The sequence below is a fragment of the Notolepis coatsorum genome (genome assembly GCF_963971535.1).
Source record: "Notolepis coatsorum genome assembly, chromosome: 1".
In the NCBI taxonomy this organism is placed as follows: Eukaryota; Metazoa; Chordata; class Actinopteri; order Aulopiformes; family Paralepididae; genus Notolepis; species Notolepis coatsorum.
The window spans coordinates 57,593,275-57,607,778 of NC_140165.1; the positions used below are offsets into that span (position 1 = coordinate 57,593,275).

Genomic DNA, 14,504 nt, shown 5'->3' on the forward strand with positions numbered 1-14,504 from the left:
GACTTGTTTTTCTGCTGCGAATGTCTCGAGTTGATGTCGTCATCAGTCCGCGCACGTTAGCCAGAGCGAGCAGTGTATCCCATGACAATGTACTAAATATCCCTAAAATACTCTGTTCCGCCCCAATACATTGCAACGACGTCCACCGTATACCACACACTACTATAACCGTGGCATCAGAATTCACGCCACACACATACTCGGCACATAAATATATAAAATAGCGCCGTGCAAGCTAATTATCCTAGCCAGCCAAACTATAAAATTGCGCCGTGCAAGCTAATTATCCTAGCCAGCCATATTTCCAATGTACTAAATATCCCTAAAATACTCTGTTCCGCCCCAATACATTGCAACGACGTCCACCGTATACCACACACTACTATAACCGTGGCATCAGAATTCACGCCACACACATACTCGGCACGTAAATATATAAAATAGCGCCGTGCAAGCTAATTATCCTAGCCAGCCTTGAGTCCTACCTCTCTACCCAGAGGTGCAGCGCGGGTCTCCTTCGCTCTCGGCCATCTCCTTCACTGATTGGTTGTTAGTGCGTGTGCTCATATCCAAGCTTGGAAAATCGCTATATCGAAACTTTGCGACCACGTTTCATGTTTATTTCGAGGAAATAATTTATCGCGATAGTTATCGTTATCGTTTTATCGCCCAGCCCTAGTCTCACTAGTTATCCTAGCTTTAGTTGGTTTCTGGGTACAGAGTGTGTCTCACTAGTTAGCATAGCCTTAGCTAGTCTCTGGGTACAGTGTGTCTCACTAGTTAGCCTAGCCTTAGCTAGTCTCTGGGTACAGTGTGTCTCACTAGTTAGCCTAGCCTTAGCTAGTCTCTGGGTACAGAGTGTGTCTCACTAGTTATCCTAGCCTTAGCTAGTTTCTGGGTACAGTTGAGGTTTTCCAGGTCAGGCTCCATGTCTTCATACAGCAACAGTCTAGACTCCTTCTCTACCGCCAGGGGAGAGTTTTCCAGTCGGCACACCAACAGACCATTATCTCCTAGAGAGAGAGGGGGGGCCGGCGAGAGAGAGAGAGAGAGAGAGAAAGAAAGACAGAGGGAGAGAGAGAAAGAAAGACAGAGAGGGAGAGAGCGAGAGAGAAAGACAGAGAGGGAGACAGAGAGGGAGGGAGACAGAGAGGGAGAGATAGAGACATATAGGGAGAGAAAGAGAGAGACGGAGAGGGAGATAGAGATATCAGTGAATCAGTAGTTAGGACTCTTCGTACAGTAGTTGAGATCACATCACACAAGTCTCACATAGCTATACCTCTCTCCACACTGTTTTTTTTCCCACTTTGTTTATTATACTTTTTTTGAAGACATACAAATCAAAGTATATGTATGCATATATGCATTATTGTATTGTCATCATTGTCCACATAGAACAGATAACATTAAACAGAAGAAAAGAAATAAAAAAAAGTTAACAATAAGACAAACAAACACTGACTTGGTCTCACGACAGTCATCTCAAAAGTATATATATATACTATACATATATAATAATAGTATATCAAATATATAGCACATGTTCAAGTACCCAAATATGCTTCTCCAATGTATATATATCAAATAAATCACGTTGAATTATCGTTCACACAGATTAACACTATGGTCGCCAAAAACGCCGTAGCACGTCTTTCCCCGCCATGCTCATTCTGCCAAAGACGCTGTACCACGTCTTTGATATCAATATTTCAAAAATCTGTGATCGAAATCATATTTCTCCCCCGGAGACTTGAGATCTACTGTTGAGCCCCTCTCAACTCTCCAACGGTTCAAGAGCGCCATCTGGTGGCCGATCGGTGGATCGCCCAGAGCGGAAACAGGAAATGGAAGCTGGTGCTCATTTCAATTCGGTCCGATCACTCGGTAATAGTCCCAGGACTCGAGCTAGACACAACGGATAGCAATCCGTTACCAATAACTCGATAAACAACATTTGGACGTATATACTATTATACAACCTGGAAATGGATCGCATATTTCTACATCCCATAATAGGAATATTTCTGTTCCACGCTCATCGCCCAACGCTATGAGGAAGCTATGGTAAGATTCAGCGTTATTCTTTAACGCGTTCGATACTAACTGCTCTAATGATCATATCACCCACACTAGATGAATCATCTAACGTTGGCCACGGAATTATAAACAACCCCCCCCCCATCCGGTCAACATCAGATGATCAGTAGGGATAGGTACCTTTCACATTTGAACAGATACCGGTACCTGTGAATCGATACCGGTACCCAACGGTACCATTTTTCTGTACTTTAGTCTCAAGAAATTTAATTTACCTACCTCAGTCGTAAAAAGTTAATCCAAACTTCAAATAACTATAATTTCGACAGTTTTCGGCTTGTCATTGCTCCGACTGCTTTGTTGTTGAATCAAGTCAAATCCTAGGTAAGCATATATTGTGCGTGTGAACGTTGACATGAAAAGAAAAAAGTACAAAAAAAAAAAAAAAAGTAAGTAAGTAAGTAAAAAAATAATATATATATATATATATATTTTTTTCTTTTTGGTTTCTCACTTGATTCGATACTCGGTAGTACCGACGTGTTTCGGTTCGGTGCCTCAAAAGTACAGAATTCGGTACCCATCCCTAATGATCAGTAGTAACTTCTAGAAGCACGTCCATTTGACATTTTTTATCTCGCGCAGATTCCTATCAAACTGTATTTCATCATCAATATAATGCATTTGGGGCTATAAATCACATTCTGGAGAAAGCTGCAGAAAACGATAAAAACATACTTATACTTTAGACCGTATTTTAGTATGAATATGTGAATGAAAAAGTATAATGTTGCTACACCCTGAACAATAGATATAGGACATTGAATGGGCCATAGTAATGTCAATTTAGCAATACAATTTAAAAGGTTATAGCCCTGCAAATAAGGTAAACATCCCCATAGACAAATAGAGCTGGCGGAGGATGGTATATTAAGAATATAAGCCTGGCGACCTAAGTGTTAATTGATATGTTGGTATACACAATATCCTGAAGTAGGGCTGGGCGATAAAACGATAACGATAACTATCGCGATAAATTATTTCCTCGAAATAAACATGAAACGTGGTCGCAAAGTTTCGATATATCGATTTTCCAAGCTTGGCTCCGTTCAGCCTCGGCTCAGCACACTCACTAACAACAACCAATGTTACGTGATGACGTGATTACGCACAACAGCTAACAACCAATCAGTGAAGGAGATGGCCGAGAGCGAAGTAGACCCGGAAGGAGGTAGGACTCACTCAACAACAAGGCTTGCTAGGCTAATTAGCTTGCACTGCGATGTTTTATATATTTACGTGCCGAGTATGTGTGTGGCGTGAATTCTGAGGCCACGTTTATAGTAGTGGGGGTATACAGTGGACGTCGTTTCAATATATTGTGGCGGAAGAGAGTATTTTAGTGTCATATTTAGCACATTGTCATGGAATACACCGCTTAAATACTACAGGCTTGCTAGGCTAATTAGCTTGCACGGAGATGTTTTATATATTTACGTGCCGAGTATGTGTGTGTTTTGAATTCTGAGGCCACGTTTATAGTAGTGTGGGGTATACAGTTTGTTTCAATATATTGTGGCGGAAGAGAGTATTTTAGTGTCATATTTATTGTCATGAGATACTCCGCTTGTCGGCTAACTGCTAACGTGCGCGGACTGATGACGACATCAACTCGACTTGAGACATTCGCAGCAGCATAAGAAGTTAATTAAACTTGACAGACATTATATCGACGATAATTATCGATATCGAATTATATGAAAATAATTTTATAATTTTATCGCAATAACGTTTTTGGTCATATCGCCCAGCCCTATCCTGAAGTCTATATGGTGACACCAACTTCTCCTCCAATGGTCGCCAAGATACAGCTGCTTGAGCGTCAAACCAAGTGATCAAAGGTCTCAGAGAGAAAGCTTGAAAATAATATTTAAAGTCTGGAAATGCTAAGCCCCCATCGAGTTTACTCCTTTGGGCAGTTGATCTCTTCAAGCGCGGGCGTTTATTGTTCCAAACGAATTTATACGAGGCAGAGTGCAATTTCTGCAAGTAACCAACAGGAGGAGGTAACGGGAGCATGGAGCTGATAAAGTTAATTCTGGGTAAAATATTCATTTAAATTATTGACGCACGGGCCTGTAGGGCTGTGGTAGCTTGCTTCTGATCAGAGTTTTCCGCGTGATTGGATCTATCGATCAATGGATCCCAAACTGCATTAAAATCAGCTCCTACTATTAAAGAGTAATCAGGTAGTTTCAACATAGCTGAAGTTAGTACAGCATAAAAGTTAGTGTCATACAAATTAGGGGCGTATGCAGAAATCAGCGCAATTTTCCGGTTAGAGCATTCTATTTTAGCAATAGTGATTCGACCATTTGCATCAGACCACACATCTAACAGTTTAACAGGGACCGAAACTAAAGCCCGCCGCCCGCCAGGGGCGGTCTGTTTTTACCTTTGGCGCATGACACTTAGAGGGCTGCCCGCCGTGTGGCGTGTAGTTCATAAGCAGGCCCCTAAAAATATTTGTATGCGAACGGTAAAAATCAATTACGCGCACGCTGTGCGAATACAGATTATAGCCTCTCTCGTCTTTTTTTTCCTCCGCTGCGAGATCGTTAAAAAACTACAAGTCCCACATTGCACTCAAGCCAACGGTCCAATCACAGTAGAGTGAAGTGACTGGTTTCATGGGAAATAAAGCAAATGACCAATCGGAAGCTCTCATTTTTCTTGTTTACTTCCTGAAACTCCGCGATCAGGGCTCTCGTTTTCCGAGACACCAACTTATTATAGTCTCTCTTACCAATAGCAATAGATTTTAGAACACCTAGATTTATCGATAGCAATAGTAATATAACGTTAATGCAACAAAACGAATGCCTTGCTTTGTTAATCATAACGTTGATGCAGTAGCATATGTCGGTGTGTTGGCTGTAACGGACATGACAATAACATAACGTGTACACATTAAAATTGCGATAATCTATTCTAACATTTTCAAATCGATGCAGTTGAATTTCCCCCTTAGGATCGATGCATTGTTACACCCCTACACCAAAGTCACTGGCCCACTGTGTATCTGTGTGTATAATAACTTGGCTAGCGTTATCAACAGCAGAGGTGGGCAATGGGTCCAGCTGCAGCACCGGAGTGCAAGCGATGTGATGTAATTGGCAGACTCGACTGTCAATCAATGGTCTACCTGACACGCAAACTCAAACAATGTTTCTGTACTGGAGGTGTGATTGATTGATTGATTGAAAACTTTATTAACAGATTGCAGAATGGGTACAATACAGTACAGCTCAATACACACAATTGTTAAGGGGATGCAGACCAGAGAAAGACTTTCGTCTTGTTTACATCAGGGTCCCCCATTTCAATTAATCAGGAAAGTGTACAGTAGGAAAGTGTACAGTATTTCAATAGGCAACCCTGAAAGGATTATTTTTCTAGAAGAGCAACACAGCCAAAACAGACAGTGGAGCTGTTTGCAGATAGCAAGCATTTTGACTTATTGCGTGGTGGCGATGTCTCGCAGATAATACAACTACAAGTATGATTATATAATATATATTTTATTTAAAAAAATATTGTATATATAAAATACATATTGGCAGGTAAGAAATATGCTTGGCGGGTAGACTCTTCCCATCTACCCGCCACTGGCCGGTGAGTCAAAAAGTTAATTTCGCTCCCTGCAGTTTAATATTCAAAATTTTCTTCGCTATTATGGCTACCCCTCGGGCCTTGGTGCTAAAAGAAGAAGAACTTATGTTATGATCAAATTTATTTGCCAATTTTGCGTTATCCGCCAATAAAAGATGCGTTTCACTTAGTAAAGCCAGATCCACTTGCTTCCTTTTTAGCCACGTTAGTACACTTGTGCGTTTATGTGGTATATTGAGACCCCCTGTATTCCAGATCAGGATATTCAAATTAGCCATAGTCTAAAAAGGATGCAGTCTGATTGAATGTAATTCGTTTGGAGTAGAAAACTATAATAGATACTAGGGATGCCCCGATCGATCGGCCCCCGATCGTTATCGGCCGATAATCAGTATAAATATGCGATCGGGGAATTCCGATAATTAGTCATATTCGCCGATCGCGGAAACTGATCAAGTGGATATCTCACTCGCTTGTCTCAGACGCACAGGACCTGCAAACTGCTCCTCCTCCCTAGCCCCGCCCGTACCCGTGTAGAGTTTGTAAACACGGAGGCGGACCTCCTCTGCTGAGTCTAGATAGTGCATTCGACCTGAGCTAACGTTAGCTACCTAGCTATCGTTACTGTTTAAACAAAATTACCCAGTCAACTATTCACTTTTAGTAGGCATTGTCTAACGGTATTTAGCCGGCTAGCTACTGATAGCTCCGGATATCAACAAATGCCCCAGGAAGTCCAGTAGCCCATGTTGATATCTCCGTTAGCTTGCGTTAGCTTGCGTTAGCTGACGTTAGTTCACGGTTCAAAACGAAATGTCCGATTGAACTAAATAGTTGTCTTAACGTCATCTAGCCGGCTAGCAGTAGCTACAGATAGCTCCTGATATCAATGTCTTATAACATTGATTGAATGCGTATTCGAGCTGAGGACTTGCTGAATGTGAAATGACCAAAGCATAACGTTACCAATAGGGTCCCGCTGCAGCGCCGGAGAATCCTTTTTGGAGCTAGGGCTACTAGAGTACACACAGACAGTGGAGCTGTTTGTAGATAGCGAGCATTTTGACTTGTTGCGTGGTGGCGATGTCTCGCAGATAATACAACTACAAGTCTAATTATATAATATATATATTTTATTAAAAAAAAAAAAAAAAACTTTTTATATAAAATAATTTTTAATTTCTTTTTAATCAAAAACGATCGGTATCGGATCGGTATCGGCCGATATGGCTCACGACGATCGGTAATCGGTATCGGTGGCAAAAAACGTGATCGGGGCATCCCTAATAGATACATATTCACTTGTTAAGGTTCCATGGAGTACCGAGCGTGAGCGTGAAAACAAAAATAAAACAGAGCGAGTCGACTGAAAAGAAAAACAAAAAACAACACAATCCCCCATTCCCTCCCCCCTCCCCCCCACTATTATAACTTCTCCTATCCGGAGATTAAGCTGCATCCCACCTGGTCGTCTGCAAACTAAAACGCAAACAGGAAGGTAAAAAGCAGACTTCCTTCTCAGTGGCTACACGCCACACTGCCACAACAATAACAAAATTAATAATTAAATGCCTCTTAAAGGTAGAAGAAAATAATAATAACAATAATAATAATAATTATAATTATTGTTAAACCGTAGTGGTTTAATTAAGTTTAAACAAAGAGTCCTAGAACAGGACCAATAGGCTGTAAATTTTTTGAAAGAATGAGTGGGGAAGAAAGATAGGCAGGCACTGGACAAGATAAGAGAACCTTGGGAGAGAGTTCATCTTAACGCAATTGATACGTGCAGCAAGAGAGGTAATAATGACCAACAATCAAAATCTTCCTGAAATCGAGTCAGTAGAGAGCCAAAATTAAATTTGAATAGGTCCCCAAATGTATCCCTAATTTGGATACCGAGATATTTGAAGCCATGGGGGGAAATTTTCAATGGAAAGTTATGCAGTGGATAACTTCGAGCTTCTGCATTCAATGGAAGAAGTTCGCTTTTGTCTAGATTTTGTTTATACCCTGAAATATGGCCAAATCGGGTGAATATGTCAAGTGCAGCTGGAATAGATGTGGAGATGTCAGAAACGTATAGAAGCAAGTCATCTGCATACAGGGAGGTCCTCTGTTCAACACCCACTCTGATTATACCTTTTATACGAAGGTCTGATCGAAGTGCGATGGCCAACGGTTCAATGGCGACATCAAACAGGAGTGGACTCAAATTGCAACCCTGTCTTGTGGAGCGGTGTAGATGGAACTGTGCTGAACGTGTGTTGTTACTGTTAGTCCTTACTGAGGCAGTGGGAGAGGTGTAAAGTAATTTCACCCAGGCTACAAAGTTATCCCCGGCCCCAGTCCAAACTTTTTCAACGTATCAAAAAGATAGCCCCACTCCACACGGTCAAAAGCTTTGGCCGCATCCAGTGAGATGACAGCCTCCGGGCTAGTTGTGGAGGAAGGGCTATATAGAACATTAAAGAGACGCCTAATGTTGTAAAATGAATATCTATTCTGGATAAAAACCTGTTTGGTCTGGAGAGATGATAGTGGGAAGGACAGGTTCTAAGCGCATAGCTAAGAGCTTTGATAGAAGCTTTAAATCTACCGTCAACTGACTGACAGGACGATAACTTCCACAGGATAGGGGGTCTTTATCTTTTTTTAGCAACAGAGAAATCGAGGCTTGGGTAAGGGATGGGGGTAACTTAAGTGACCTAAATTAATCTGCATACATGTCAATTAGAATGGGTGCCAGTTTATCAAAGAATTTCCTGTAGAACTCTATAGGTAACCATCTAGCCCCGGACACTTCCCTGTTTGCATAGAGTAGGCGGCCTCTCTGAGCTCATCTATCGTGACAGGTCCCTCCAGGCCCGTGGCAGCCTCTGGGTTTATCTGTGGTATATCCAATGAATTAAAGAAATTATCATAGGCAGAAGGGTCAGAGGTTTGTTCAGATGTATATAAGGAGGAATAAAAGTTTAAAAATTCTTCATTAATTAGCTTGAGATCCGTAGTTAAACCAGTAGGTCTGGATTTGAGGGATCTGATGTGAGGCAGAGGCCTGTCGTAACTTATGGGCCAGTAATTTATTAGACTTGTCTCCATGCTCATAGTAAGTCTGTCTGGATTGAATCATTAGATCCTCCACATAAGCAGAGGAGAGGACATCAAATTTAGCTTGGAGGGAGAGACGTTCTTTATAGATATCCGGTAGGGCTGCACGATTTTGGGAAATAATCTAATTGCGATTATTCTGACAGATATTGCGATTGCGATTTGCAATGCGATTATAACATATTTAAAAAAAAATGTACAAGAAGAATGTTGCTGCTTTCTGTAGTCGGGTCCCAACTGCAAAATTACTGTATTACCCTGTATTATACACTTTTACTATCATGTAGACTATTCTGCTTTGTGTTTACATGTGATGTATTGTATACATGCACATTTATTATGTTCTTGTGTGATGTATCGCACATTTTATTGCTGTGTGATGTATTGCAAATGTTATTGCTGTCATCTTGGCCAGGTCTACCTTGCAAAGGAGATCTTGTATCTCAATGGGACTTCCTGGTTAAATAAAAAAAAAAAAAAAAAAAAAAAAAAAAATTTATTGCAGGCTTGGCGATTTGATAATTGCATCATTCCAAATCGCGATTTCGATTAAAAAACGATTAATCGTGCAGCCCTAATATCCGGGGATGGTTGAGTAGCATGTATGCTATCTAATAATTGACTAATCTGCTTAGTCAAGTCACTCATCTGTCTTTTTCTAACCTTCCTTTCATAGGCACTACTATGTTAGCGCTGTGCCAACGTCGGAGAGAGGTCTGGCTCAACCTATTATCATTCCGCTATAGGGGGGGGGGGGGGTGCTCTAGTTTGTTTGTATTTCTTTAAACCAATCACAATCATCCAGGGGAGTGCTAAACCCTGGATGCAGGGATGGTGCTCTTGTAAAATAGTGTCACAGATAGCAGAAGGGGAGGAGAATTCTGACTGAAAGAGTCTGCGTATGGCAGCTTATACCCACAGTCTCAGTCCTGTGATTCAGACTAAGATCACACTGATTGGCCCAATGGAGACTCATACCATAGTGCTGGGAGGTACAGTATGCTGTATCTTGATACCACAGTGCTGGGAGGTACAGTATGCTGTATCTTGATACCACAGTGCTGGGAGAGGTATGCTGTATCTTGATACCATCGTGCTGGGAGGTACAGTATGCTGTATCTTGATACCATAGTGCTGGGAGGTACAGTATGCCGTATTTTGAAAGGTAGGATTTGTAATACCGCCAAACAACGATATGGAGACGAAAGAGCCCTGCTTGGTTCTGCACTTTTACAGAGTTACGTTTTGCTGTAAACCCATGTGTGGGTTGGAGTTGAGTGGGCATGGGGGCAGAGGGGAGGGGTTGCTTGTTACACCTCAGGCTCTGCCAAGAGAGGTCTGGAGAATTTCACACTGTAATAAGTTATTATATAGTTATATTATATATAAACATCTATATATATAGCTATATATATAGTAACTTATTATAGTGTCATCGTCATCATAGGTTTATCACCAGCTAGCCTTAGATGTTAAAGGTGCTATAGATAATATTCAGCGACTAAGTGTCGCACTAGATCACCAGCACGTCATTTATCCAACCAGGTGGCGTCTATGCTTTAGGCAAGTGGCTTGTCCTTCCGCGTTCCCGTTTTGCGCTCTGATTGGCCACGCACGTTTCTGGTCATGTGACATGTGCGCCCAATAGCGTGACGAGCTGTGTCTTTGCCCATTTCCGCGCGTCGAACAGCCTGCAAACGACCTGGCGTTCTATATCGCCATGCTCTAAGACAAACTCTAACCTTAACCAACTTCGAAAGAGTGCCTAAGCTTAACAGTCCAAAAACTTGCCGTCCCACGATTGGCGCACATGTCACATGACCAGAAACGTGCGTGGCCAATCAGAGCGCAAAACGGGAACTCGGAAGGACAAGCCACTTGCCTAAAGTATAGAAGCAACCAGGTGCATTATTCTACCTAGGGAGGGGTAGGAAGTAGGGAGGGGGGATACATGTAAACATCAACATTCATTTTAGACCCGCCAAAATAAAAACAAAGTATAAATTCATTAAGTAATATAATTTTTTTGCAAGCCTACTTTTATTCTGCACATTTCTAAAAGCTCTGTGGAAGTATGAATAAAAAAGAAATTACTATATAATATGTTATCTACAACAGCACTTTTAAGTTATTTCAGAATTTCATCAGGCAATTACATTTCTTAGCAGTCAAAGTAGTTCTGGCAAAGGCAAGCACATCATCATCATCATCCTCCTCCTCCCCCCTTAGCAGAGTTGACACGTCACACTGTAATACTAGACGCCACCACACCATTACCTTGGTACATGAATTTAATGATGAACTGGCCGCTGCTCTGTCTCGCCACGTCGCTTTTAAAATGTCCCGTTACCGTTTTCCCAACCGCCTCCTGGCTCGACAGCACGAGCGCGACCAGAGCACCGGCGAGGAACCGGAGGAACATTCTGAATATTAACAAACAACACCGTTTAGAAACAACAAGAGAAACGCGACATAATAATCAGTTGAGATCCACCACGACCAAAGCAGAGCGTCTCTCTCTTGTCGGCACTGCTGACCGCGTGATGGATTTAGACTTGACCCTATCAGAGTACGAGTAGTGAAACGTCAAATACCATAGACCAATCACGGAGGAGATAAACTGGGAAGGCGGGTCTAAAGAGACTGTTTAGCTTTAGCGCCTAGTTTCATACGTGTCAACACTGCCGCAAAGCGACCTGCCACTGTCGCGAAGATAACAATGTAGTTACTGTACAAGAAGAGAGAGAGAGCGAATAATGTATTTGAACTTCTCCAGTTAACTGGCCAGTGAAACCAGGACCGATGGAAATGACAATACGGCAGATACTATGTACTTCACGAGTTGTTTTTTAAGGAGTGAAGAGTGTCGTTATTATGAGGAGAGATGGGTTTTAACAAAACGGTTTTAGTGACTGGAGGCTTTGGTTTTATGTAAGTTGAGTTCAATATTTATTTACACAGGCAACTCTTTATTATTGTTGGCACACATAACCTACTCACGACCTATTCATAACTCTATTACACTCAGAAGTACAACTCGGATGTATACATTGATGACAACAAATGGGGGACCCTGATGTAAACAAGACGAAAGTCTTTCTCTGGTCAAGTTTCTTTAATAGTTGTCATACAGAAGTACAGAATACTTTCATACAAAATGCTTCTTACTGTTACGCTCCAGAGACTGTGCTAGACAAGATAGTATCAAATAACATAGTGCATGTAATTTAGAAGAAGAAAATGAGGTCACAGTGTTCGGTATAGACATATGTACAATGTTCTGAGTTACCATATAATAATATACAATACTATGCAGTGTACTAATGTACAGTACTATATAGTGCAAAGCAGAAATGGGATGAGGTACAATTTAGGTACAATTTACAGTAAGGTGTACGAGTTGTAGTGCAATCCTTCATCAATAAATATAAAGTGTGGGGAGTGGGTGCTACAGTGTGTTTGTTTAAAGTGGGTGTGTGCTATAAAGTGTGTGGAGTGGGTGCTACAATGTGTTTGTTTAAAGTGAGTGTGTGCGTGTGGATGTGTGTGCTATGTGCGTTTGGTGGTTGTTGTTGTGTAGTGTTCATTGTTCGTTTAGCAGCCTGATGGCCTGGGGATAGAAGCTTCTTCTGAGTCTTTCTGTGCTCGCCTTGAGACTCCGGTATCAAGTTCAAGTTCAAGTTCTTTAATAGTTGTCATACAGAAGTACAGAATACTTTCATACAAAATGCTTCTTACTGTTACGCTCCAGAGACTGTGCTAGGCAAGATAGTATCAAATAACATAATAACATAATATAGCATGAATTTAGAAGAAGAAAATGAGGTCACAGTGTTCGGTATAGACATATGTACAATGTTCTGAGTTACCATATAATATACAATACACAATACTATGCAGTGTACTAATGTACAGTACTATCTAGTGCAAAGCAGAAATGGGATGAGGTACAATTTTAGGTACAATTTACAGTAAGGTGTACGAGTTGTAGTGCAATCCTTCATCCATAAATATAAAGTGTGGGGAGTGGGTGCTACAGTGTGTTTGTTTAAAGTGGGTGTGTGCTATAAAGTGTGTGGAGTGGGTGCTACAGTGTGTTTGTTTAAAGTGGGTGTGTGCGTGTGGATGTGTGTGCTATGTGCGTTTGGTGGTTGTTGTTGTGTAGTGTTCATTCATTGTTCGTTTAGCAGCCTGATGGCCTGGGGATAGAAGCTACTTCTGAGTCTTTCTGTGCTCGCCTTGAGACTCGCCTGCCTGACCGCAGCAGTTCAAAGAGGCAGTTGTTCGGGTGACTGGAGTCTTTAATGATTCTCTTAGCCTTGCCCTTGCAACGCTTGTTGTAAATGTTCTGGAGGGTGGGGAGCCCCCCTCCAATTGTGCGTTCGGCTGAACGTGTCACTCTTTGTAGTCTGCTTCGGTCTTGTGCAGTGCTATTCCCAAACCAGGAGGTGATGTTGCCGGTCAAGATGCTCTCTATTGTACATGATTGTCTGCATCCCCTTAACAATTGTGTGTATTGAGCTGTACTGTATTGTACCCATTCTGCAATCTGTTAATAAAGTTTTCAATCAATCAATCAATCAATCAACAAGCAAATTCATTTAATTTGATTGATTGATTGAAAATTGTATTGCAGAATGGGTACAGTACAGTACGGCTCAATACACACAAGTGTTAAGAGGATGCAGACCAGAGACAGACTTTCGTGGGTGGGGGTAACTGTACATTGGATTATCGACGAAACCTTACTAGGTCCAAGAAGAGGGTCTTGTGTATTACTGGGTTAGGACATTTACTGTACATTGGAGGGGGTTGGGTTAGGGTATTTACAGGGGCCAGTTTCGAATTGCAGTCTCCCGTAGGTGCTCCTTGAGAGTGGTTTTAAAAGTGGGTAGTGATTCACATTCCTTTACAGCTGTGGGTAGGGCGTTCCACATTGATGTGGCATAATTGCTAAACGTGTTTAGTCCCTTGTTTGAGCCAAATCTGGGTTTAACATGATTTGTTGAGCTTCCTCTGGTGTTGTGGTTGTGGTATTCACTGACCTTTGGGAAGTATTTTGACATGTACATGGGTACCTTGGTCATGTAGTGTATCTTGTAGACCAGGCCCATTGCAAGTTGCTGTACTCTGTCGTCTACTCTAAGCCATCCTAGGTTGTCAAAGTGGGCAGGGGTGAGGTGGGTTCTAGGAGTAAGGTCAAGCAGTAGTCTGACCAGTTTTGTGATGTTTGTAATTTTGTTTTTAGCGCCTTTGAGGTGCTTTGGTACCATGAGGTGCAAGCATAGTCGTAGTACCCTTGAATGAGTGCTCCTGCCAGAGTCTTCAGGGTATTGTTTACCAGAGAGGAGATCCGGTACAAGAATCTAGTTTGTTGGTTGACTTTTTTTATTACATTGGATGCCATTTTGTCACAGGAAAGATTTGCCTCTAGGATGGAACCTAGGTATGTAATTTCATCTTTCCTTGTGACAATATTGTCACCCACTGTAACTGAGAAGCCGTCGGCCTTGCTTAATTAACTCTCCCAGAATATCATTTGAAAATGAACGTTTTTGAGTATACACATACACAGTGCTTCTTGTGTTACGTCATGGTCAATCACATCCAGCCGAACATAAGTAATAATACATCTATCTTATATAGCGCTTTTCCAGGTGCTCAAAGACGCTTTACATGGG

At 41.6% G+C, this 14,504-nt stretch overlaps 2 protein-coding genes across 3 annotated transcripts in view; one reads left to right on the forward strand and one right to left on the reverse strand.

The window, feature by feature from the left end:
* gpr180 (G protein-coupled receptor 180) overlaps nt 1-11,312 on the reverse strand; it is a 52,703-nt gene extending 41,391 nt beyond the window's left edge. The window contains exons 1-2 of the mRNA XM_084318113.1: nt 11,101-11,312; nt 870-1,013 (exon numbers count right to left, since the gene is read on the reverse strand). Coding sequence (XP_084174239.1) covers nt 870-1,013; nt 11,101-11,245 — 289 coding nt within the window. The 5' untranslated portion in view covers nt 11,246-11,312. The remainder of the gene's footprint in view (nt 1-869; nt 1,014-11,100) is intronic.
* A 240-nt stretch (nt 11,313-11,552) lies between these two features.
* tgds (TDP-glucose 4,6-dehydratase) overlaps nt 11,553-14,504 on the forward strand; it is a 49,667-nt gene continuing 46,715 nt past the window's right edge. For both annotated transcript variants that reach the window (XM_084314991.1, XM_084314990.1), the window contains exon 1: nt 11,553-11,754. In XM_084314991.1, coding sequence (XP_084171117.1) covers nt 11,708-11,754 — 47 coding nt within the window. In that variant the 5' untranslated portion in view covers nt 11,553-11,707. The remainder of the gene's footprint in view (nt 11,755-14,504) is intronic.